At 49.9% G+C, this 27,400-nt stretch overlaps 1 protein-coding gene across 25 annotated transcripts in view; it reads left to right on the plus strand.

The window, feature by feature from the left end:
• Window positions 1–27,400, plus strand: part of LOC110496159 (microtubule-actin cross-linking factor 1) — a 273,689-nt gene that overhangs the window by 217,432 nt on the left and 28,857 nt on the right. For 21 of the 25 annotated variants that reach the window (XM_036952697.1, XM_036952698.1, XM_036952699.1 and 18 more), the window contains 14 exons: window positions 16,217–16,378; window positions 16,603–16,773; window positions 17,718–17,884; window positions 18,152–18,311; window positions 19,060–19,386; window positions 19,531–19,615; window positions 19,819–20,045; window positions 20,272–20,478; window positions 20,894–21,121; window positions 21,496–21,714; window positions 22,000–22,203; window positions 23,215–23,223; window positions 24,170–24,395; window positions 25,301–25,527. In XM_036952697.1, coding sequence (XP_036808592.1) covers window positions 16,217–16,378; window positions 16,603–16,773; window positions 17,718–17,884; window positions 18,152–18,311; window positions 19,060–19,386; window positions 19,531–19,615; window positions 19,819–20,045; window positions 20,272–20,478; window positions 20,894–21,121; window positions 21,496–21,714; window positions 22,000–22,203; window positions 23,215–23,223; window positions 24,170–24,395; window positions 25,301–25,527 — 2,619 coding nt within the window. The remainder of the gene's footprint in view (window positions 1–16,216; window positions 16,379–16,602; window positions 16,774–17,717; window positions 17,885–18,151; window positions 18,312–19,059; window positions 19,387–19,530; window positions 19,616–19,818; window positions 20,046–20,271; window positions 20,479–20,893; window positions 21,122–21,495; window positions 21,715–21,999; window positions 22,204–23,214; window positions 23,224–24,169; window positions 24,396–25,300; window positions 25,528–27,400) is intronic. The other 4 variants (XM_036952680.1, XM_036952684.1, XM_036952695.1 and 1 more) reach the window with 3 other exon arrangements.

A 27,400-nucleotide genomic window follows, 5' to 3' on the forward strand; every position in this document is an offset into this window, starting at 1 on the left:
CATCGCTGCAGTTACCTGCCCAACCCCACCAGGGCTCTGGGAGCACCCCACAGCACAGTCCCGGTGCTACCACAAAGCTGGAAAGAAAAAGAGACAAGCGTCATCGGTGGCCAGTTGTGTCTCCCAGAGCTGGTGTCAAAAGAATTCCAGTAGAGAGGCCGGACAAGGCTTCCGACTCTGAAAGAGATACTGACTCTCCTCTCCTAGAACAAGACCTGGACAACGCCCCTCTCCTACCTCAGTTGGCTCCACCGAAACCTGTGTTCTGCCCCCCGACTAAAGCACGCACATGGCCCCGCAGCATTAGAGGGGGCAAGAGGTCCCACGGGGGCATGCGCCACCACCTCCCTGTCCTGCCGCCCCTGCCCCCCTCACTGGGAGAGGACAGTGACATGGACGAAGAGTCCTTCTACCTACTGGACCCTCCCTCACCTTTCCTCCAGGAAGAGAAAAGGCTGGCCCATGGAGGGCTGCCTTTCTCCCCTTCCCTCAGCCAGGAGGGGGGTGAGGAGGGACTCCTGGGCTGGGCTCCCCCTAATAGTGAGCTCCGGCAGCGAACCGCCTCAGAGCTTAAATTCGAGGAGGATGAACGCAGGGTCTTACAGGAGCTGGATGAGAAGGGAGAAGTGGAGGAGGAAGGGAAAGAGGAGGAGGGAAAACAGAAGGAGATTGAGGAGGAAGGGACAAGAGAGGTGGAAGAAGTCAAGCATGAGAAAGGAGAAATGGAAGAGGAGGAGAGGGCTAGGAGAGAGGAGAGGGAGTGGAAGCTGGAGAATATGGAGATAATGGACCAATGTTGGGAGGGGGACTCTGGAGAAGGCTGGGAACTCCAACAGGTCTCAGGGTCTTCTGGACATTGGCCCCTTCTGACCCCTCCAACAGGTTTTGAGGCACCTGGGGCCCCCAGTACCTCCCCTTGCCCCAGCTCAGGGGCCAGCTCAGATGACCTTTTTCTAGAGCTGGAGAGACAATGTTTAGAGGACGAGGGAGGGGAGAGCTCTGTGAACCCTGAATCTTGTGAGCAAACAGATCCCTACACCCTAGCCAGTGTAGAGGAAGAGGAGCAAGAGGAAGCCACTTATGCCTGTATATATTTTGTGGAAACTCTCCCTATGGATATAGATCAAAGCACAGAGACGGATTACACTGAGCCCCGGTTGAAACACCCAAACACAGTTTCACCTCCTGAACACATGGACCAGGCCCAACCACAGACTACTGAATACACTGACCTAGAGGAAGAACAACCCTGTTATGAACTAGATCAGGTTCTCATTGAAGATGAACAATATGATATTGATGAAGAAAAGCAAAGTGCAATTGAAGATGAAGAGCAGAGTGGTCCCGAGACTACTGAGATGGACTCTGACTGTGGACCTCTCCCTGTGTCAGACTCCAGCGGGGTCCACATGTCCCAGCCAGACAGAACCGCTTTGTCCGACACCACCCAGAACGGCTGTGAACACGAGCCGCCTGCTGAGACCGAGTGGGACCTGGACAGCGGGGCGTCATCAGATCAAGAGGTCGAGGAAGTGAGCGAAGAATCAGGGTTGTGCCTCCAGATGCCCTCTGCACTTCCTCCCTCCCCCAGCCCACAGAACCCTTATGCCGAGGGGGAAGAGCAGGAGGAGGGGGAGCCAGCCTGGAAGGCATGTGAGCAACCTGACCCTATTTGGGACAGTGAGGAGGTTAGGATGGACCAATCCCCTGGGTCAATCCACACAGATGGAGAAATGGGGGTTACTGCTGCAGAGGATGTTGATGTACAAACTTCCTGTCAAGAAGAGCTGTTCTCCTCAGAGGTTAGTGATGTTGCCAAGGAGACGAGCTCTGACACTGAGCGGATGACACTTCCATCGTCAGAGACCAGGGCCCGCTCTGTCCCCGCAGATGAGGTTTCTTCTCTGGACGTGTCTAGGCAAGACGCGGACCCGAGGTCCACAAGCACCCCCAAAGCGTTCTCTGATTCTCTCCCCCATTCACACTTCCCTTCACCCTTACCACTGTTCCCCGTCAAGCACGAGCCAAGAGGGCCAGGCCTGGACAGCAAAGACTCTGATGCCTTTGTGGCCACAGACAGTTTTGTTTACCTGGCTGTGTCTGTGCCACCCCTGTTCCCTCAGGACTGCCCCCTCTCCCTACTGGAGTCCTCAACACCCCCCAGCCCCATACCCAAACCCTGCCCTGATCCAGACGACGGGGCCTTCCTTTGCCCCGACAGCTTTGTTTACTTGGCAGCCCCGGAGCGGCTTCCCCAGGTGTCCGACGGAGGTTCCGCTTGCGAGGACGCCCAGGAGCTGGACTATGGAGACTCATACTCTGAAGGTACCCAGTCAGGAGTGGACTTCGTCCTTGGATCCATGACCGGGGACAGTGACTGGGAGTCTGACGGCTCGGCCTTGGACCCCCCTTGTACCAACAGGGAGTGGGAGGAGCTGGAATCCGAGTTGCTTCAGGGGCTTTTCAGGGAGGGCCAGATGGAAGACCAGAGGCCCCCAGGGGCCACAACAGAGGCTGAATGGTCAGACTGTGAGACCCCCTCCGGCTCAAAGACCACAGAGCAGAGAGGAGCACCCTCACCCTGCCCCGACATAGAGACCCATGCTGAGGTACAACTGTTTTCCATCCGTCTTTAATTTAGTTGAATAATCAATGGTCAAGATCCAGTCAGACAGAAACTGACATGGCTGGTCAGTGTTTCAGTCAGTGGGTCAGTCTCTCAGCTTGGTAGGGTATAGTGGTGTTTGTAGTTACTTGGTACACTGTCTCAAGTTCTCTGTCTAAACCCCTCTTCTCAGCACTGTCCTCTAAATTCACACTGATTGGTCTCGGCATGTTCCTCATATCTATAGTTCCTTGTATAAGACTACAGGATCCAGTGTGATCACAGTGGCTCTCAATTCCTTTCAGTATTGCAAATGCATGAGGTTGATATATACACGGCTTGGAAAATGCTGTGGAAGAGGGGATGGGGCAACAAATAGCTTGTGCTACTGGAGTTGGACTGTGAATGATTTCAATACGATGCACATGGGGGTGTCTATCCGTTTGATGGAAAGTACCTTCAGGTTGTCTGTGTGTATGTGATTGTGTATGAGGGAGCATGTTTGAGGAATGCTCTTCAGATGGACCGGCGCGCTAGAGAACGGCATGTGCTTGTATTTTGATCTAGAGTCCGCTATTTAAGAGTTGCGCGTATAAACAGACATTCTGTTTGCTTTGACTGTAAATAGCAGCCAGACGAAACCGTTTTCAAATGTCCACATTTACAGTACGGCGCTTTACATACCTCACATGTTTGTGTACGTTCACATAGGCGACAGGCTTCGAAGTAAGCACTTCCATCTGTATCGTAGAACCTGTGTACGAGTTCAGGATTCGAAGGACCCCGGGTTACTTGTGTATGCAGTGAGACTTCTGAATTCTTTGACGTTTCCAGACGTTGGTTTTGAGTTACTTTACTGGTTTTTAATGACTTTATTAGATGTAATCAGCAACTGTTTATATTTCAACACCATGTGGTTTCATTGAGCCATTCAAAGTCTGAATTGGGAAGTTAAGCACACAGCCTGCACCCTTTCACAAATGTTCCATTGTGCCAGTAGTTTGCCTTTATCAAAGTCTCTCCCTCTGATGTGCGACTTGCGTTCCTCTGGGTCTGCATAAATCCTCAGTGTACTTTTCCAAACTCTTCCGACTCCCGTGTGTGTGGTTCTGTACGTGTGAGTAAATGACGGTAGTATTCGGCCAGTGTTTGTTTGACTTTACTCACTCGGTCTCTCGTGTCTTGCTCTCGTCGTTGCACTTCCCCAACACCACTTACTTCCATTCTGGTCTCTCTGTGCTGTTTATCTGTGTGTGTTTACAGTACATTTGGAAAGCATTCAGGCACCTTCACTTTTCCACATTTTGTGACCGTTACGGTCTTATTCTGAAAAGTATTTCAAAAATGTTTTCTCACTAATCTACACATAATACCCCATAATTATTTTTATTCTTCATTTCACCTTTATTTAACCAGGTAGGCCAGGTTAAATTTCTCATTTACAACTGCGACCTGGCCAAGATAAAGCAAAGCAGTGCGACACAAACAACAACAGAGTTACACATGGGATAAACAAGCGTACAGTCAATAGCACAATAAAAAAGTCTATATACAGTGTGTGTAAATTAAGTCAGATTAAGTCACTGGCTCTATCAGCTAGGCAATAAATAGGCCATAGTGGCAAAATAATTACAATTTAGCAATTAAACACTGGAGTGATAGATGGGCGGAAGATGCATGTGCAAGTAGAGATACAAAGGGTACAAAGGGCAAGTAGGGCAAGTAGAGATACAAAATTCTTGTGTGTGTGTATGTGTGTATATATATGTATACACATACATAGATATATGTATGTGTATATATTTAATTATTTTTTTAATTGCAAAAATGTGAACTTGTTTTTGCTTTGTCATTATGGGGTATTGTGTGTAGATTTGAGGGGGGAGGGAAACAATTGAATCCATTTTAGAAAAAGGCTGTAACGTAACAAAATGTGGAATGAGTGAGGGGGTCTGAATACTTTCCGAACTCGCCGTATGTGTGTATGTCTTCCTGGGTCAGTGTGTTTGACAGGCTATCGTGCCTAAATTGGGGCCTGCTCTGCCTCACATTGTCTCTGTCTGTCTAGGATGTGCTTGTCCCTGTCTGCCTGATATACTTCTGATGGACTCCTAGGTCTTATTATTCAATCACTGGCTCTATCAGCTACACACACTGTTGGCCTGGTCCTGGCCGGCCGGCCCTGTCATCCTCATCTCATTTTGTCTGTGTGGTTTATGCATAGTCACGGTCTCTCTGCCCCCCCCCTAAATGCAATCAGATGCCCTGTCCTGTCAGCCTGGATTTGACTGGAGAGGATTAGAGTTAGTCTACTGTAGTACAAGGGGGTTTCTGAGGGGAAAATAAAATCACTGTCTGTTGGCAGGGTCGCCATCTCCCAACCATTAAAAATCCCTGATGCCTCCCCGGCCCTCTACTCTTTCACCCCGTCTCTTCTTTCTCGCTCTCTACCCTTCCTCTCCTTCTCTCTCCCCTTACCCTCTTTTTCTCTACCCTTTCTCGCTCTCTTTCTCTCGCTCTCTACCCTTCCTCTCCTTCTCTCTCCCCTCACCCGTACCTTCTTTTTCTCTACCCTTTTTTGCTCTCCGCTTACCCTCGCTCTCTCCCTCTCTTTCGTTCTCCTCTCCACAGCCCGACAGCACTTTTCTAGAGATAAGAAAGTGAGAAGTAAACAGTAGGGGTCTATGCAGGGAGAGTTGCTGTTGCCAGTAAAACACAAACACTGGACAAAGTTGTCGGTGGGGTATAAATAGAAGATTAGGGCGTGCCAGGGTCTGAGCCGCTGAACTCTTGGCTGTGGCCAGTCGCTCCCTCTTCAATGCCAAAGTCCACTTTGGATAGGAAACCAAAATAAACAAGAGACCGTAGATTGTTTTAGCGGCAAGGTTGGTGATACATGGTTTGGAATGGAAATGGCGGCCATTTTGGTGCAAGAGAGCACTCTGTGAGGGAACAAAGCGCTATATGGCTGAACACCTGGTATTACTCAAAGGCCCTGGTAAAATTATAAGGAGGGCAAACTTGGCAGAGCCAGATAATCAGAAGGGCCTTGTTTTAATGGGAGGCATCGTTTCAAGGCATGGCTGTGTATCCTTGCACTCGGAGACAAAGACGGTCAGCTGGATGGAGGCTTCGGATCCTGAAAGGCTAGGAAGACAGGACAGACAGACATACAATTACTGGAAAGAAATAGAAGATGTACATAACACAGAAACAGTCCTCTCTTCAATGTCAGAACAGATGGTTACACTGGAAGATTAACAGAAAAACAGCAGAGTCTGACGGGAGAGAAAGATGGACCGACAGACAGGCGAGATGCTGAAACACAGAGTACAAAGAGTGCAGGTGGGCTCAGATCCGGTAACGGGCATATTTGATATTATAATGATGCCATTGAAAGACAGGCAGACATCTAGGAAGCACCTGCAAAAGAAGAAAAAGGGAGGGAGAGAGAGGGGAAAAAGGAGACAGATGGAAAGGGAGGAGAAAGAGGGAGAGAGAGGTCTTGGCCACAATGTCCCGAGTTCAATGAGCTTGTTTCCTTTTCAAATGCAATCTATCATCAAAAAGGGATCTTTCTCTACCACTTTGATGATTGATTGATTCAGCACTGCCCAGTCTGACCATTGTAACCTACGGCAATATTCTAATATCAAGGTCCAGGCAAAAATACGTCCTCTCTCCTCCGAGTTCTGCTGGAACGGAAACCAGGGGATAAGGATGGGGACAGGGAGAGAGGGAGAGGGAGGCGATGGAAGTCTGTGACATAGAGGAAAGGGCTGCTAGCCTTGTTCTCATTGATTTGGGTGGAATGATATTGTAGTTATCTCAAAAGAGTGGTCACACGTGCCCCACTCTTATTTATGTATGTCAATATTCCCGCTGTGACTTTCTCGGTAGCGTTTGGACACGCTGGCTAAATACAGTAAGGTTATGTATGGCATTAATTTGGTTTGTACTACAGTTCGCACCACAATTTAAGCACGCTATTAAGGTCTTTAAGTGTGTGTGCATGCGAGATTGGCAGTGACGTTCGTTCGTCTGTAGGTGAATTGATGGTATTGTTTATATTAGCCGGCGGTTGCCCATTCGTCATGATTAAGGTGGTGATTGTTCCTGAGTGATGCTCTGGACACCAGCCGTGAGGACTGCTGTGGCCTGTCTCCTGTACTGCAATAGCTGGTTAGCGCCATGCACGCACACACATGGAAACACAAACTTAGAGCACACACACAGAAACACGTACCCAAGTAAACACACACACCCTCAGGCACACACTGTTTAAAATGGTAGTTATACACGCCAGGGTTTAGTGAGTCCTTGTGGTTTTTGGTGTATGTGGAGAGAGGATGAAGGACGGATCGAGACCGTGAGATGTCACACAATTAGTAGAAAGAGATTTGTACTGTTTTCTACTTTTGAGCCAAGAGGTCAACTTGCGGAACTGTCTTGAGCCAGACTCATTTTTAGAAGAAATTATTTCTCTGTCTAAACTGACCTGGGGCTGAAGTGAGAAGAGACAGTATCGGGTGGTGGTTTAACCAAGAGAGAGAAAGGAGGGATGTTGTGGAAAGTGAGTGGATATGAGTGAGGGAAATGTGAAGGTGGGGGAAGAGAGAGTGGTGGAGATAAGTGGAGTGCTACCGTGTGTGTGAATCGTTGAGCCACTGCCATAGTTCAGAGAGTTGGGGAGGAATGAGAAACATCCCAGATATTTTCCATAGCTCTGGTTGAGAGAGAGAGAAATAAATGCACAAACACACTGCACAGGCACACTGCACAGACAGATAGACGTTAGACAGACAGACAGACGTTAGACAGACAGACAGACGTTAGACAGACAGACGTTAGACAGACAGACAGACGTTAGACAGACGTTAGACAGACAGACGTTAGACAGACAGACGTTAGACAGACAGACAGACGTTAGACAGACAGACGTTAGACAGACAGACAGACGTTAGACAGACAGACAGACGTTAGACAGACAGACAGACGTTAGACAGACAGACAGACGTTAGACAGACAGACGGACGTTAGACAGACAGACGGACGTTAGACAGACAGACGGACGACAGACAGACAGACGGACGTTAGACAGACAGACGGACGTCAGACAGACAGACGTTAGACAGACAAACAGATGTTAGACAGACAGACGTTAGACAGACAGACAGACGTTAGACAGACGTTAGACAGACAGACGTTAGACAGACAGACGTTAGACAGACAGACAGACGTTAGACAGACAGACAGACGTTAGACAGACAGACAGACGTTAGACAGACAGACAGACGTTAGACAGACAGACAGACGTTAGACAGACAGACAGACGTTAGACAGACAGACGGACGTTAGACAGACAGACGGACGTTAGACAGACAGACGGACGACAGACAGACAGACGGACGTTAGACAGACAGACGGACGTCAGACAGACAGACGTTAGACAGACAGACAGACGTCAGACAGACGTCAGACAGACGTTAGACAGACGTTAGACAGACGTTAGACAGACGTTAGACAGACGTTAGACAGACGTTAGACAGACGTTAGACAGACAGACAGACGTTAGACAGACAGACAGACGTTAGACAGACAGACAGACGTTAGACAGACAGACAGACGTTAGACAGACGTTAGACAGACGTTAGACAGACGTTAGACAGACGTTAGACAGACGTTAGACAGACAGGCAGACGTTAGACAGACAGGCAGACGTTAGACAGACAGGCAGACGTTAGACAGACAGGCAGACGTTAGACAGACAGGCAGACGTTAGACAGACAGGCAGACGTTAGACAGACAGGCAGACGTTAGACAGACAGGCAGACGTTAGACAGACAGGCAGACGTTAGACAGACAGGCAGACGTTAGACAGACAGGCAGACGTTAGACAGACAGGCAGACGTTAGACAGACAGGCAGACGTTAGACAGACAGACAGACGTTAGACAGACGTTAGACAGACAGACAGACACGTTAGACAGACAGACAGACACGTTAGACAGACACGTTAGACAGACACGTTAGACAGACACGTTAGACAGACACGTTAGACAGACACGTTAGACAGACACGTTAGACAGACAGACGTTAGACAGACAGACGTTAGACAGACAGACGTTAGACAGACAGACGTTAGACAGACAGACGTTAGACAGACAGACGTTAGACAGACACGTTAGACAGACACGTCAGACAGACACGTTAGACAGACACGTCAGACAGACACGTCAGACAGACAGACAGACACATCGGACAGACACGTCGGACAGACACGTCAGACAGACAGACAGACACGTCGGACAGACACGTTAGACAGACAGACAGACACGTCGGACAGACACGTTAGACAGACAGACAGACACGTTGGACAGACAGACAGACAGACACGTTAGACAGACAGACACGTTAGACAGACAGACAGACAGACAGACACGTTAGACAGACAGACACGTTGGACAGACAGACAGACAGACAGACACGTTAGACAGACAGACAGACAGACAGACACGTTAGACAGACAGACACGTTGGACAGACAGACAGACACGTTGGACAGACAGACACGTTAGACAGACAGACAGACAGACAGACACGTTAGACAGACAGACAGACAGACAGACACGTTAGACAGACAGACACGTCAGACAGACAGACACGTCAGACAGACAGACACGTCAGACAGACAGACACGTCAGACAGACAGACACGTCAGACAGACAGACAGACACGTTAGACAGACAGACAGACAGACAGACACGTTAGACAGACAGACACGTTGGACAGACAGACAGACAGACAGACACGTTAGACAGACAGACACGTTGGACAGACAGACAGACACGTTAGACAGACAGACACGTTAGACAGACAGACAGACAGACAGACACGTTAGACAGACAGACACGTCAGACAGACAGACACGTCAGACAGACAGACACGTCAGACAGACAGACAGACACGTTAGACAGACAGACAGACACGTTAGACAGACACGTTAGACAGACACGTTAGACAGACACGTTAGACAGACAGACGTTAGACAGACAGACACGTTAGACAGACAGACGTTAGACAGACAGACGTTAGACAGACACGTTAGACAGACAGACGTTAGACAGACAGACGTTAGACAGACACGTTAGACAGACACGTTAGACAGACACGTTAGACAGACACGTTAGACAGACAGACAGACACGTCGGACAGACACGTCAGACAGACAGACAGACACGTCAGACAGACAGACAGACACGTCGGACAGACACGTCAGACAGACACGTCAGACAGACACGTCAGACAGACGTTAGACAGACACGTTAGACAGACAGACAGACAGACACGTTAGACAGACAGACAGACAGACACGTTAGACAGACAGACAAACAGACACGTCAGACAGACAGACACGTCAGACAGACAGACACGTCAGACAGACAGACACGTCAGACAGACAGACAGACACGTCAGACAGACAGACAGACACGTTAGACAGACAGACAGACAGACAGACACGTTAGACAGACAGACAGACAGACACGTTAGACAGACAGACAGACAGACACGTTAGACAGACAGACAGACAGACACGTTAGACAGACAGACAGACAGACACTTTAGACAGACAGACAGACACGTTAGACAGACAGACAGACAGACACGTTAGACAGACAGACAGACAGACACGTTAGACAGACAGACACGTTAGACAGACAGACAGACAGACACGTTAGACAGACAGACACGTTAGACAGACAGACACGTTAGACAGACAGACAGACGTTAGACAGACAGACAGACGTTAGACAGACAGACAGACGTTAGACAGACAGACAGACGTTAGACAGACAGACAGACGTTAGACAGACAGACACGTCGGACAGACACGTTAGACAGACAGACAGACACGTTGGACAGACAGACAGACAGACACGTTAGACAGACAGACAGACAGACACGTTAGACAGACAGACAGACAGACACGTTAGACAGACAGACAGACACGTTAGACAGACAGACAGACACGTTAGACAGACAGACAGACACGTTAGACAGACAGACAGACAGACACGTTAGACAGACAGACAGACAGACACGTTAGACAGACAGACAGACAGACAGACACGTTAGACAGACAGACAAACAGACACGTCAGACAGACAGACACGTCAGACAGACAGACACGTCAGACAGACAGACACGTCAGACAGACAGACAGACACGTCAGACAGACAGACAGACACGTTAGACAGACAGACAGACACGTTAGACAGACAGACAGACACGTTAGACAGACAGACAGACAGACACGTTAGACAGACAGACACGTTAGACAGACAGACACGTTAGACAGACAGACACGTTAGACAGACAGACACGTTAGACAGACAGACAGACAGACACGTTAGACAGACAGACACGTTAGACAGACAGACACGTTAGACAGACAGACAGACGTTAGACAGACAGACAGACGTTAGACGGACAGACAGACGTTAGACGGACAGACAGACGTTAGACGGACAGACAGACGTTAGACGGACAGACAGACGGACACGTTGGACAGACACGTTAGACAGACACGTTAGACAGACACGTTAGACAGACACGTTAGACAGACACGTTAGACAGACACGTTAGACAGACACGTTAGACAGACAGACAGACACGTTAGACAGACACGTTAGACAGACAGACAGACACGTCGGACAGACACGTTAGACAGACAGACAGACACGTCGGACAGACACGTTAGACAGACAGACAGACACGTTAGACCGACACAGACAGACACGTTAGACAGACACGTTAGACAGACACAGACAGACACGTTAGACAGACACGTTAGACAGACACGTTAGACAGACACGTTAGACAGACAGACAGACAGACACGTTAGACAGACAGACAGACACGTTAGACAGACAGACAGACACGTTAGACAGACAGACAGACAGACAGACAGACAGACAGACACGTTAGACAGACAGACAGACAGACACGTTAGACAGACAGACAGACAGACACGTTAGACAGACAGACAGACAGACACGTTAGACAGACAGACAGACAGACACGTTAGACAGACAGACAGACAGACACGTTAGACAGACAGACAGACAGACACGTTAGACAGACAGACAGACACGTTAGACAGACAGACAGACACGTTAGACAGACAGACACGTTAGACAGACAGACACGTTAGACAGACAGACACGTTAGACAGACAGACACGTTAGACAGACAGACACGTTAGACAGACAGACACGTTAGACAGACAGACAGACAGACACGTTAGACAGACAGACAGACACGTTAGACAGACAGACAGACACGTTAGACAGACAGACAGACACGTTAGACAGACAGACAGACAGACAGACAGACACGTTAGACAGACAGACAGACAGACACGTTAGACAGACAGACAGACAGACACGTTAGACAGACAGACAGACAGACACGTTAGACAGACAGACAGACACGTTAGACAGACAGACAGACAGACACGTTAGACAGACAGACAGACACGTTAGACAGACAGACAGACAGACACGTTAGACAGACAGACAGACAGACACGTTAGACAGACAGACACGTTAGACAGACAGACACGTTAGACAGACAGACACGTTAGACAGACAGACACGTTAGACAGACAGACAGACAGACACGTTAGACAGACAGACAGACAGACACGTTAGACAGACAGACAGACAGACACGTTAGACAGACAGACAGACACGTTAGACAGACAGACACGTTAGACAGACAGACACGTTAGACAGACAGACACGTCAGACAGACACGTTAGACAGACAGACAGACAGACACGTTAGACAGACAGACAGACAGACACGTTAGACAGACAGACACGTTAGACAGACAGACACGTTAGACAGACAGACACGTTAGACAGACAGACACGACAGACACACAGACAGACAGACAGACAGACAGACACGTTAGACAGACACGTTAGACAGACAGACAGACAGACACGTTAGACAGACACGTTAGACAGACACGTTAGACAGACACGTTAGACAGACACGTTAGACAGACACGTTAGACAGACACGTTAGACAGACAGACACGTTAGACAGACAGACACGTTAGACAGACAGACACGTTAGACAGACAGACACGTTAGACAGACAGACAGACACGTTAGACAGACAGACAGACACGTTAGACAGACAGACAGACACGTTAGACAGACAGACAGACACGTTAGACAGACAGACAGACACGTTAGACAGACAGACAGACACGTTAGACAGACAGACAGACACGTTAGACAGACAGACAGACAGACACGTTAGACAGACAGACAGACACGTTAGACAGACAGACAGACACGTTAGACAGACAGACAGACACGTTAGACAGACAGACAGACACGTTAGACAGACAGACAGACACGTTAGACAGACAGACAGACACGTTAGACAGACAGACAGACACGTTAGACAGACACAGACAGACACGTTAGACCGACACAGACAGACACGTTAGACAGACACAGACAGACACGTTAGACAGACACGTTAGACAGACACGTTAGACAGACACGTTAGACAGACACGTTAGACAGACACGTTAGACAGACACGTTAGACAGACACAGACAGACACGTTAGACAGACACGTTAGACAGACACGTTAGACAGACACGTTAGACAGACACGTTAGACAGACACGTTAGACAGACACGTTAGACAGACAGACAGACACGTTAGACAGACAGACAGACAGACAGACACGTTAGACAGACAGACAGGCAGACATGTTAGACAGACAGACAGGCAGACACGTTAGACAGACAGGCAGACAGACAGACGCGTTACACAGGCAGACAGACAGACGCGTTACACAGGCAGACAGACAGACGCGTTACACAGGCAGACAGACAGACGCGTTACACAGGCAGACAGACAGACGCGTTACACAGGCAGACAGACAGACGCGTTACACAGGCAGACAGACAGACGCGTTACACAGACAGACAGGCAGACGCGTTACACAGACAGACAGACACGTTACACATACAGACAGACAGACAGACAGACACGTTACACACACAGTCCAGGATAGGGTGGAGTGGGTCATGGCTGAGGCTCATTGTTGTCGAGGCGGTCAGGCTTCCTGTTGGAAGCAGGGAGGAGGCCCATCGCCACAACACAGCTGTGACACGCGCACACACACAATCCAAGACACATATTGTTCTATTTTAGCATCCCTGTTCTCTTTCAAACTCCTACACGTCTTCTCCTGGTGTGGAAAAGCAGCACTTTCACACAATATTTACTCCATATGAGCAGAATCCAAAAAACGCTTTGATTAGAGACAGACCTCCACACAACCGCTTCCAGGTAATTATACGGTGTAGAACAACAATGACTTACACACTCTTATTCATTTACCATAGAAATCACCCTCCCCATTGTTCATATTCACAAACACAACCCAACTGTTTTGTACTACTTTGCCAGTATAAGGCAAATAATAGTTTGAGGCACTTACGAGAAATCCTTTGTCTTAGTATTCTACTCTCTCATTTTAATTGAATTCAAATCAAATGAAAGTGGCCTCCATAGTGGCACAGCGGTCTAAGGCACAGCATCGCAGTGCTAGCTCCGTCCCTACAGATCCTGGTTCGATCCCAGGCTGTTTCGCAGCTAGCCGCGACCGGGAGTCCCATGAGGCGGTACACAATTGGCCCAGCGTTGTCCGGGTTAGGGGAGGGTTTGGCCTTGTCCCATCGCGCTCTAGCGACTCCTGTGGCGGGCCGGGGGCAGTGCACGCTGACATGGTCGCCAGGTGCACGGTGTTTCCTCCGACACATTGGTGCGGCTGGCTCCCGGGTTATGTCAAGAAGCAGTGTGGCTTTGGCTGGGTTGTGTTTCAGAGGACGCACGGCTCTCAACCTTCGCCTCTCCCGAGTCCGTATGAGAGTTGCAGCAATGGGGCAAGCCTGTAACTACCAATTTGGATATCACGAAAATTTGGGAGAGAAAGGGGTCAAATAAAAGTTTATTGGTAGCGTACACAGATTTTCACATGTTGAAATGCTTGTGTTTCTAGCAGTGCAGCAATAAAATAAACAAATCAATCCACAAATAATCCCCCCAAAACAAGAAATATCAGAACGAGCAATGTCAAGAGACCAGAATATAAATATGTACTCAGACCCCTTGACTTTTTCCCCATTTTGTTATGTTACAGTCTTGTTCTTAAATGGATTAAAACATTATTCAAGTGACCAGTGTTCAATGGCTCTCTGTACATAGGGCAGCAGTCTCAAAGGTGCCGGGTAGAGTACCCGGTGATAGCCGGCTAGTAACAGTGGCTAAGGTTCAGGTCAGGGTGCTGGGTGCTGGGTGGAGGCCGGCTAGTGGGGACTAACAGTCTGATGACCTGGAGATAGAAGCTGTTTGATGCACCTGTACTGTATCCGCCTTCTATATGGTAACGGGGGTGAACAGACCGTGGCTCGGGTGGCTGAGCATTTCACTACAACCGCAATATCATCTGCTAAGTATGTGTACGTGACCAATACGATTTGATTTGAGGTTCTTCTTGACATTCCTGTGACACCGGGTGCTGTAGATGTCCTGGAGGGCAGGCACGGTGCTCCGGGAGCTGTGTTGGGCTGACCGCACCACCCTCTGGAGAGCCCCGTGGTTGAGGATGGCGCAACAGCCCGACAGGGTGCTCTCAATGGTGCATCTGTACAAATTTGTGAGGGTCTTCGGGGCCAAGTCAATTTCTTCTTGTAAATGGCATTCTTAATATAGGTATTCCTCTTGTCCAGGTGGGATAGGGCAGTGAGCAGTGAAATGGCGATTGCGTCGCCCGTGGATCTGTTGGGACGATATGGGAATTGTAGTGGGTCTAGGATGTCGGATAAGGTGGAGGTGAAATGGTCCTTAACTAGCTTCTCAAAGCACTTCATGATGACAGAAGCGAGGGCTACGAGGAAGTAGTCATTTAGTTCAGTTACCTTCGCTTTCTTGGGTACAGGAACAATAGTGGACAATCTTGACGCGAGTGGGGACAACCGACTGGGATATGGAGAGATTGAATATGTCCGTAAACACTCCAGCCAGCTGCTCTGAGGAAGCTGCTTGAGATGTCGTCTGGGCCGGCAGCTCTGCAAGGGTTAAAACCACCATGGCTAATTTTGAGTTCCTGTCATCTCTATGGGGAAGCAGCCATTTTGCATTTAAGCCCTGTATTTGATTTCAGGCTTTGACTCAGTGGACTTTGGGCTGGTTTTCTTTAGAGCTGGACAACCATTGTCATCATACCGTGTCTCCAGCTCTAGATGAGTAATGTGGCCAGACAGTTGAAGGGTGTGTTCAACTCCCTCTTTTCTAGCCACCTTTACTTTCTAGCTCTCTAATCCTTATAATCCCTTTCTCCTCCCTCCCTATTTTTCCTTGCTCACCCTCTTTCTCCCGCTCTCTTTCTCTTTGTTTCTCTCTTCTCTACCTCCTCCCTTTATCTCTGTCTTTTGCTCTCCCTCACTCTCATCCCTCTCCCGCCTCCATCCCTCTCCCACCTCCCTCCTTCCCTCTCCTTCTTCTCTCTCTGGCTCAGGCGGTGGAGAGGGAGCAGGTGGACAGTATTCAACCCAAGCTGCAGCGCGTGAACGCGGTGGGCCAGGGCCTGATCCAGAGTGCAGCCAAACACACAGACACCCAGGCTCTGGAGCATGACCTAGAGACCACCAACCTCCGATGGAACTCCCTCAACAAGAGGGTATGTCTGTCTGTCTGTCTGTAATGGTATGTCTGTGCTGATGTTTGTGTGTGCGCGTGCATGCTCTTGTCTGACTGACCTATGCATATTTATGTGTTGCGTTAGTTTGGCGTGTGCGACTGGAAGGATGGGTTTCTATGGAATCAGGTTTCTGGCTTTGCATGTATGCCTGTCCATGTCAACAGTCATTGTCCCCCTCACTCACTGAATTGTTCCTTGACCAGGTTGCAGAGCGCATTGCCCAGTTGCAGGAAGCCCTGTTGCATTGTGGGAAGTTCCAGGATGCCCTGGAGCCTCTTCTGAGCTGGCTGAGTGACACAGAGGACCTGGTAGCCAATCAGAAGCCCCCGTCCGCCGAATACAGAGTGGTCAAGGCCCAGATCCAGGAACAGAAGGTGAAGGGGGGGGAGGGATGAGTGGAGAAAGGGATGATGGATGGCGTGAGGGATGAGTATCGAGGTGGAGAGAGCGATGGATTGAGGAACATATATTTTATTTTAATACTAAGTATTTTCCCTCTATCATACACAGTCATTATGACGGAGAATGTACTGGCCATTAGAGACATTTGGCTCCCTTATTTGGGTAAAATGAGCTTAATAACAACTTTTATTCATATATTTGCACTTTTATTTATTCATCGATAATAATAGAATTGGCTATTGGTGTTATTCAGTTGTCCTTATTTTCACATAGAAACATTTAACACATGAAAGGGGGAAACACCCACACACCTAATGATCTGAGTCTTTTGGAAGAGGAAAAGCCCAGTCTGCCAGTCTGCCAGTCTGGTTTGGCATACAACACACCAGTTCACAGAGATGACAGATCACAATGGTTTTTCAGAGGAACCGGAGAGGCAGAAAACACAATGCCTGCTCTCCCTGTTTCTGACACACTTCCCGTGTTTATGTGTCGAGGAGCACGGCGGATTCAGCCACTCCACTCAGTCATACGCGTTTACATCCGCCACTGAAAGTAGAGCCTCCGTGTGGGGGTCAGTGGAGAGGAAACTGGAGATGAGTGGCGTTTACCGGGGGCCCGTTCAACGTCACTGAATAGTTATGAATGGGTTCAGAAAGGGAACTACTGCCAAATTGAGCTACTACTCATAGTGAACGTCCTCAAAACACGAGTGGCTTGGTATTTGAGATAAGGTATTGTTGAGGAACACTACACTGGTATTGAATGTGAAGTATGTTCTAGCTTGTCCTAGAAGCAGCGACTCTTCTGGTCTGGAATATACCCCTAACTCTGGCATACATGCAGAACAAACATTTATGAGAGTTGGTATTATTTGTGGTGTTGAACGGGACCTTCGATCTACCTCATTTTCCAGCTGTTACAAAGACTACTGGACGACCGCAGAGCCACTTTTCAGATGATCCAGGGAGAGGGGGAGAGGATCGCAGCCACGGCCGAGACACAGGACAGAGACAAGATCCAGAAGCAGCTGGAGAGTCTGGGGGAGAGATGGGGCGAGCTGCTGGAGAAGGCCAGGGCGAGGTAAACGTAGCTTACTGCATTGGACGCGCTACACATCGGGCATTGATACAACCTGTCCTCCTTCATCATGGACATGCGCCACAGTCAGAGAAGACGTACACACTCAACACCACATACACGAGGCTACCTGCGCATTACTGCTACTTCCGTACACAACCCACACATTCCTGACTATTTCGCATCGGACTGCTTATTAGGATCCACGATGAGACATTGATATACGAAGGCGACCCAAACACACTCTCCCTCCTCCTCTCCCCGCTGCAGGCAGTGCCAGTTGGAGGAGCTGCAGACGCTGGCACTCCAGTTCCACGAGGCGGTGGAGCCTCTCGGAGAGTGGCTGAGTGCCACCGAGAGACGCCTGAGCACCGCCGAGCCCATGGGAACCCAGACTTCCAAGATCACCCAGCAGATTACGAAACACAAGGTAACGTGGATGATGGTGTCACAAGGTAACGTGTCCCTCGCGATACATGGGTTGTGTTTAAGTCCCTGGATTGAAACTAGGGAAAGAAGAGGATGGTACCGGACTGACCAACTGGTTACTGTCCAATGAGCGAGAGAAAGGGAACCCCAAGCTCAACCATTTTCCCCTCATCGTTTTTGATATGATTTGATATGATTTCAATATTATATTTCATTGAACCTTTTTTTTGTTCATGATTTTTTCGTTCTTGTAAGTTATCATGCATATTTAGCATTCATGGCCATTTCTTATGATTCATGGCCATTTCTTATGATTCATGGCCATTCCTTATGATTCATGGGCATTCCTTATGATTCATGGGCATTCCTTATGATTCATGGCCATTCCTTATGATTCATGGCCATTCCTTATGATTCATGGCCATTCCCTTATGATTCATGGCCATTCCCTTATGATTCATGGCCATTCCCTTATGATTCATGGCCATTCCCTTATGATTCATGGCCATTCCTTATGATTCATGGCCATTCCTTATGATTCATGGCCATTCCTTATGATTCATGGCCATTCCCTTATGATTCATGGCCATTCCTTATGATTCATGGCCATTCCTTATGATTCATGGCCATTCCTTATGATTTCTCATCTGCATGCTCTCATTTTCTTTTATTTGTTGTTTTTCTTCTGTTCTCCCTCCTCTCTCCTTCACCCCCCCATCACCCTCTCCTCTCCACACACACCACCCCAGGCTGTCCAAGAGGCCGTCTCCTCTAGAGGAGCCGAGGTCGACCGCCTCCAGGCCCTCGGCCAATCCTTGGCGCCCCTCAGCTGCGCGGCCGACCGCGATTGGCTGGGGGAGCGCGTGGGGGCGGTGCGGCTAGGACACTCGGAGCTCAGTGATTGGTGCCAACGCAGGGCCGTCATGCTGGAGCAGGCCCTGGCCAATGCCCAGCTGTTTGGGGAGGATGAGGTGGAGGTGCTCAACTGGCTGGCTGAGGTGGGCCAGCGGCTGGGACAGGTGTCGGTGCAGAGCTACCAGCCGGGGGTCCTCACCCAGCAGCACAAGCACACTCTGGTATGATACTCTGGTTTGGAGAGGGAGTAGCTATTCATTAACACACAGTGGTAGGGCACTACCACAGGGAGTATTGGATTGGCTAGTACTGTCTTGAGTCTCTATAGGGTGTTCATTCTATTTTCTCTCCTCTTCGCTCATCAGTCTCTGAATGAAGAGATAGTGAGCAGGAAGAAGCAGGTTGACCAGGCCATCAAGAACGGACAGGCCCTGCTCAAGCAAACCACAGGTACAGTACAATCTCGAACTCTGGATACTACGGGTTCTCCCTTCTCTGATTCTGGACCAGCTCTCCAGTAGCCCACTTCTAACCATCTCCATCACCAGCCAAAACAGCCAGGACTGTTCCTGGACCTGTCGTTATAAAGGCATATGATAACCACAGAGCCTGTATTCCACTGACTCTTGGTCTGTTGTTTTACCCCCTTGTAGGTGAGGAGGTTCTGCTGATCCAGGAGAAGCTGGACGGTATCAAATCTCGCTACGCCGAGATGACGGGCGGGAGCAGCAGAGCCCTCCGCACCCTGGAGCAGGCCCTGCAGCTGAGTACGCGATTCGCCAGCGCCCACGACGACCTCAACCACTGGCTGGACAAGGTGGAGGCGGAGCTCAACGTCATGGAGCCCGACGCCACGCCGGCCTATCAGGACCGACAGAAGGTTTCCTTGACAGTTTATTACACATATATGCTGGGAATTTGGAACATATTCTGTGCAAATAGAATCACAGTCTGCGATATTTCCAGATGTTCAGTGGTCATTTCAATGAATGACATACCCATTGTTTCTTAAAGAATCCCTTGTTCCATAGCCCAACTGTTGCTTAAGTAGAACTTCTGTCTTGAGTTGAAGATACTCAATCTGTGTGTGTGTGTGTGTCTCCCAGGAGCTGAAGTGTGTGTCAGCGGAGAAACGTCTGGTTTTGGACACGGTCAACGAGGTGGGCAATGCCCTCTTAGACCTGGTGCCCTGGCGTGCCCGCGAGGGTCTGGACCGCCTGGTGGCGGACGCCAACCAGCGCTACCGAACGGCGGCCGAGACCATCACCCAGCGGGTAAAGCTGGTACAGGCTGCCATCCAGAGGTCACAACAGGTACTACAATGTGACCAAATCAAGTTTGAAAAGGGGTACACCGTTAGTACTTCACTGAGCACTGGCGGCGGAGTGCACTCAGGGTTCGTATTTACAGTGCATGATGGTGTTGATAGTTAGCGGTAGGGCTAAATGTAGAATTTCATGATTTGAACAGTTTTTATTTCCATGTCTTTGTTCTCTGGCTCTATGGTGTGTAGAAGTCATTCATGAGGTTTCTGCACCCGTTGTCAACAAGAGGATGATGCGAATGTTTGTGGCATTTCCCCTCTGGTCTTCTCTTGGCGCGAGGAGGCTGTGTGTAATGCTAACCAGCTAACGCTACTGTGAATGCTAAGTAACGCATCATTCTCTCAGTCAGTATGGGGAGGCTGAGTGTGCCGGTGCTAACTGTGTGTATCTCTCTGTGCCTCAGTATGAGGAGGCGGTGGACGCGGAGCTTACCTGGGCTGGGGAGACGGAGAGGAAGCTATCCTCCCTGGGTCCTCTGAGTCTGGAGCCTGACGTCACCGTGGCCCAGCTACAGGTCCAGAGGGCCTTCAATATCGACATCATCCGACACAAAGACACCGTGGACCAGCTACTCCACACCAGGGACGACATCCTGGAGACGTGCAGCGACCAGCAGAGAGACGCTCTGGTGGTGAGGAGAGATGGATGAAGGGGGAGGGGAGAGTGAAAGAGGACAGAGAAATGCAGGGAGTTCAAGAGAAGGGTTAAATGCTTCCAAACAGACCAAGAGGACTTTTGTAACATATAAGCAATGACCAATTCAAGAAAAGTTCATTCACAGAAAAATCAAACAACATGGTAGACGTTTTATTATGGTATTGTTAAATATTATAAACAAGGAGGGAAATATTGTGTTTTGGGCTCGATATATAAATAGGCAAATACTCTTGTATTTTTGTGCTTGAAGTAAAACAGAACAACAATAGTACACAAAATAGAAAATATTCCAGTGAGTTTTGCCGAGTTACCAAATGAGAACCATTCTATACCCCTCTCTCTCCTCAGGAGAAGACTGACTCCCTGTCTGCCCGCTACGAGGCGGTGAGCCAGCAGCACCAGGAGCGATTCTCAGCCCTGGAGCAGGCCCAGGTCCTGGTGGCCCGTTTCTGGGAGACCCAGGAGGACCTGGAGCCCTGGCTGGGGGAGACGGAGACACTTATCGCCCAGCTGCCCCCACCCGCCATCGACACTGAGGCCCTGCGTCTACAACAGGAACAGATGAGGGTGAGGAGAGAGATGGGTGGGAGGAGAGGCAGACGGGGAAGGAGAGGGAGTAGTGGGATGGGAGTAGGCTCTAAGTGCTGTATTTGAACTAATGTCCCCGTGAAAAAGCACTTCTACTTTTTATCATTTACCTTTTTCATTTCTCCCTCTCTTTCTCTGTCTGTGTGGAACTTGGACTCTACCACTCTTTCTATCACACTATCCATCACCCTCCTTCCTTATTCGCCACTCTTTCTGCCTCTCCTTTCTCCCTCCCTCTCTCCCTCCCCTCCCTCCCTCCTCCAGCTCCTGAGGGAGTCCATAGCAGAGCACAAGCCCCACATCGACAAGCTGCTGAAGATCGGCCCCCAGCTGGCCGCTCTGAGTCACCAGGAGGGGGCCACGGTGAAGCAGCGCTACAGCGACGCCGAAAAACGCTACGTGGCCATCAAGGAGGTCGTCAAGGGTCGCGCCACCACCCTGGATGAGGCTGTGTCTCAGTCTGCGCAGGTATGGTTACGTGAAGTGAATTTGAAATCGGTTTGTAGCTCGAAAGGGTGTCAGGTGTCGAAGCTTGTGTCTGCCGATTGCTGCCCCAATACAACCGAACTACGGCATACGTATGAGGAAAACGAATGACTTCTTTATATGGATGCCGTAAGCCGTGTTGTATCCGTATTTGGAAGTCTTCAGATTTCCTAATCTGGATGCCATACTTACAAGCTAGCTGCTAATGGCATGATGCGGTTATTGTGCACTTCCCCTCTTCCACTAGAGGGCGGCGTGATATTAGGCATTGGGTGTAGTGATATTTCTGGGAATGATGCTCAAACTAGGATGGCGTACTGGACTCCTTACTTGGAACTGTGTTTTGGCACTTTATGCTAATTTCCATAAAAGGAATGGAAGAGAACCTATTATTGAGCTCCAAGAAGTGGTGGTAGTAGCAGCAGTAGCAGTAGTCGCTATTTGCTAAACTACACAGCTTCTTGCTACGCTTGTAGTAAAAAAAAAAAAATGGTTACATACAACTCGCTTTTCCTATTTCTATTTCCATAAGTAACATTCACATTTTATTTCAATAGTTCTCTTGTCAAATGCTCTCTCATAACACCTAATTTCATAAATCATGAGCCACCATTGATTATCGCTGAGGGCGAAGCTGATTGTTGCTGCTGTTGATATCGCTTGGCCAGAGTGTGTGCATGTCATTGATCTAACACAATGTGTTGTTTCTCCACCCCCCCACCCCCCCCCCTCCCTTCCCTAATGGACCATATCATCCACTCCTCCTCTCTATGCATCCCTCTCTCTCTCTTTTCATCCCTCCAAAAACGACCAACCTCTCTATTCCTCCCTTGTGCCTTACATTTCCCCCTCTCCTTGCACCCTCCCTTCCCTCCATCCCTCCCTCCCTGGTTTGCTCCATCCCTCCATCCCGCCCTCTCACTCATTGTGGATGTGCTGTATGTGTTGACCCATTTCCTCCATCCGTCGTCACTTCTCACGGCAATCACCCAGCTGGTAGAGGTAAGACCACCGACTGACCACAACGTGACTTAGTAACCATAGTACTGACACACCAAATGGCACAACTTGCAGAAATGTGTTTGTTAGTTACTAGACTTTTTTCCCTGCGTGAACCTTGTGTCTAGACTTAAAACAACCCGCCATAACTCCCAAGTATACTTTGTCCAATGCCTCGCCTCTTTCCCAATTAGTGTGTTTTGATACATTTGGCAATTGGCAACTCTAGGTTTGCCCTTCTTCTCTCTTCCGGTCCACGTTACCCATTTTGACATTGCTCAAATGCAGTTATTAACCAAAAACATCCATATAAGCTTTATCAGCAACCACTTAGTGAGGCTGTGGCAATGTGTGCTGACTGAAGGTTGGGCACCCTATTCCTAACTAAGTCAACTTCTAGTAAGTACCTCTACAGTACTCCCGCATCTCATGCCTCTCCAAGTATCCAAAATTGCATGGTATTTTTTTTGGAAAGATCTCTGCATTTTCAAAATGTCACCGCTCCCCTCCGTATGCATTTAAATGTATGTATTATAATAAGAAAAAGTCCTTAGTCTCTGCATGGTCAATCGTCTGCCGTGGTCGTACAGTATTTACTGCCATACAACCTCTGCAGAAGTCACGGCATTCAGACCTATTGAGCTTCGGCAAGAGCTGTTGTGAAGGAAGTTGTCAAGGAAGTGAGTTTGTGTTTATAGAAGACCTCCCGCCCCCACCTACCGTCAACCAATCATGTCAATGGGGCACTTAACGGGAGCCCTCTGCATTGTTACAAATACTGTGAGGCGCACAGCATCGCCGTACGGAGCTCGATTTGGCCTCCGGAGGCTCCGCGATGGCATCGCACCCTCCTTACGGAGCCTCCGGACGGCGTTGAGCCGAAATCATCGATTAGCCGCGCTACCCACCTCCTCTTCTTAAACCTTGACCCTCTCTCTTCTCCTCCCAGTTCCACGACAAGATGGATCCCCTGCTGGAGACCCTGGAAGGGGCCGTGCAGCGCCTCCGATCCCCTCCTCCTGTGGCAGCGGAGGCAGATAAGATCCGGGAGCAGCTGGCCGACCACAAGGCAACAGGGCTGGAGCTGGACAAACTGCTGCCCTCCTTCTCGGCCCTGTGTGCCCGCGGCGAGGAGCTCATCAGTAGAGCAGCCCACGACGACCCTGCCGCTCAGGGTGAGTGCCTGAAAACGCACAGAGAGAGAGAGACCTTACGTGTACTGTGTACACACTAACATCACATACGTCACACACACTCGTACGCAATGAGAGGCTGTTACTCATAAGAGCGGCAGGCACCTTGGACTTGAAGAGCATTGGGCCTGTAACCGAAAGGTCGCTGGTTCAAAACCCAAAGCCGATTAGGTGAAAATCTGTCGTTTTGCCCTTGAGCAAGGCACTTAGCCCTAATTGCTCCTGTAAGTCACTCTGGATAAGAGCGTCAGCTCAATGACTCCAATAAAAGGAGAGTGACCAAAACAATGCATGCTCACATCGACACAGTACTACAATGATCCCACTGACAAACCTGATTGGTCTCATCAATTTTTTTATTTTTTTTAAATAAAAAAAACACAGACGCCCAGAAACACAAAGGCGCAGATTCACAAACGCGTGACCTTTTTGATCACTCCCAGCACACATGGTGATACGGCACAAATGGCGACTGCCCCCCCCCCCCCCCCCCCCCCCCCACGCCTCAAAGCCCTCCAGCTTTGACACGCCCCGTCCGCATCCATTTCTCAGCACACCACTTCATAACTATGAATGAGTGCTCTGTGCAGTGGTAGTGGGAGTGTAGCCCACTGACTGGCTGTAAAATACCATTTTTTGAGAGCTAGTCTCTAGATGGCCATGCTAGAAGGGACAAAAGCAGCAATAACATCAGAAATTCTAAGCTATTTGTCGTAATGGTTCGGTTCAGGGCTACAATAATGAATAATAACTCGTCTTTGTATCATTCCTCCGTCCATCTCCACATAGCTAATCGCATATAGTGACAACTCTATCCTTTCGAGCGTGGAAAAATAACACCACGCTTCCCGATTCATCTCTCCCACCGCCCTCTTTCCCCCTCCCAGCCGTGCGTTCCCGTCTGCTGCGCCTTCGCTCCCTGTGGGATGAGATCCGGCAGAGGGCTGAGGAACGGGAAGGGAAGCTGACTGACGTCTTGGACCTGGCTGGGAAGTTCTGGGCCGACATGGCGGCGCTACTGAGCACGCTCCGTGACTCGCAGGACATCGTCAGGGAGCTGGAGGATCCCGGGGTGGACCCCTCACTCATCAAACAGCAGATAGAGGCTGCAGAGGTATGTGTGGAGAGGGGGATGGAGGGTTACTGAGAGAGAGGAGGGTAGAGGTATGTGTGGAGAGGGGGATGGAGGGTTACTGAGAGAGAGGAGGGTAGAGGTATGTGTGGAGAGGGGGATGGAGGGTTACTGAGAGAGAGGAGGGTAGAGGTATGTGTGGAGATGGGGATGGAGGGTTACTGAGAGAGAGGAGGGTAGAGGTATGTGTGGAGATGGGGATGGAGGGTTACTGAGAGAGGGGAGAGGGGGATGGAGGGTTACTGAGAGAGAGGAGGGTAGAGGTATGTGTGGAGAGGGGGATGGAGGGTTACTGAGAGAGAGGAGGGTAGAGGTATGTGTGGAAAGGGGGGTGGAGGGTTACTGAGAGAGGGGAGAGGGGGATGGAGGGTTACTGAGAGAGAGGAGGGTAGAGGTATGTGTGGAGAGGGGGATGGAGGGTTACTGAGAGAGAGGAGGGTAGAGGTATGTGTGGAGATGGGGATGGAGGGTTACTGAGAGAGAGGAGGGTAGAGGTATGTGTGGAGAGGGGGATGGAGGGTTACTGAGAGAGAGGAGGGTAGAGGTATGTGTGGAGAGGGGGGTGGAGGGTTACTGAGAGAGGGGAGAGGGGGATGGAGGGTTACTGAGAGAGAGGAGGGTAGAGGTATGTGTGGAGAGGGGGATGGAGGGTTACTGAGAGAGAGGAGGGTAGAGGTATGTGTGGAGAGGGGGGTGGAGGGTTACTGAGAGAGAGGAGAGGGGGATGGAGGGTTACTGAGAGAGAGGAGAGGGGGGTGGAGGGTTACTGAGAGAGAGGAGGGTAGAGGTATGTGTGGAGAGGGGGGTGGAGGGTTACTGAGAGAGGGGAGAGGTGGATGGAGGGTAGAGGTATGTGTGGAGAGGGGGATGGAGGGTTACTGAGAGAGAGGAGGGTAGAGGTATGTGTGGAAAGGGGGGTGGAGGGTTACTGAGAGAGAGGAGAGGGGGATGGAGGGTTACTGAGAGAGAGGAGGGTAGAGGTATGTGTGGAGAGGGGGGTGGAGGGTTACTGAGAGAGAGGAGGGTAGAGGTATGTGTGGAGAGGGGGGTGGAGGGTTACTGAGAGAGAGGAGGGTAGAGGTATGTGTGGAGAGGTGGATGGAGGGTTACTGAGAGAGAGGAGGGTAGAGGTATGTGTGGAAAGGGGGGTGGAGGGTTACTGAGAGAGGGGAGAGGGGGATGGAGGGTTACTGAGAGAGAGGAGGGTAGAGGTATGTGTGGAAAGGGGGGTGGAGGGTTACTGAGAGAGAGAGGAGAGTGGGATGGAGGGTTACTGAGAGAGAGGAGGGTAGAGGTATGTGTGGAAAGGGGGGTGGAGGGTTACTGAGAGAGAGGAGAGGGGGATGGAGGGTTACTGAGAGAGAGAGGAGGGTAGAGGTATGTGTGGAGAGGGGGGTGGAGGGTTACTGAGAGAGAGGAGGGTAGAGGTATGTGTGGAGAGGTGGATGGAGGGTTACTGAGAGAGAGGAGGGTAGAGGTATGTGTGGAAAGGGGGGTGGAGTGTTACTGAGAGAGAGGAGAGGGGGATGGAGGGTTACTGAGAGAGAGAGGAGGGTAGAGGTATGTGTGGAGAGGGGGGTGGAGGGTTACTGAGAGAGAGGAGGGTAGAGGTATGTGTGGAAAGGGGGGTGGAGGGTTACTGAGAGAGGGGAGAGGGGGATGGAGGGTTACTGAGAGAGAGGAGGGTAGAGGTATGTGTGGAAAGGGGGGTGGAGGGTTACTGAGAGAGAGGAGAGGGGGATGGAGGGTTACTGAGAGAGGAGGGTAGAGGTATGTGTGGAGAGGGGGATGGAGGGTTACTGAGAGAGAGGAGGGTAGAGGTATGTGTGGAGAGGGGGGTGGGTTACTGAGAGAG

This window comes from Oncorhynchus mykiss, chromosome 18 (assembly GCF_013265735.2).
Source record: "Oncorhynchus mykiss isolate Arlee chromosome 18, USDA_OmykA_1.1, whole genome shotgun sequence".
NCBI classification, from domain to species: Eukaryota; Metazoa; Chordata; class Actinopteri; order Salmoniformes; family Salmonidae; genus Oncorhynchus; species Oncorhynchus mykiss.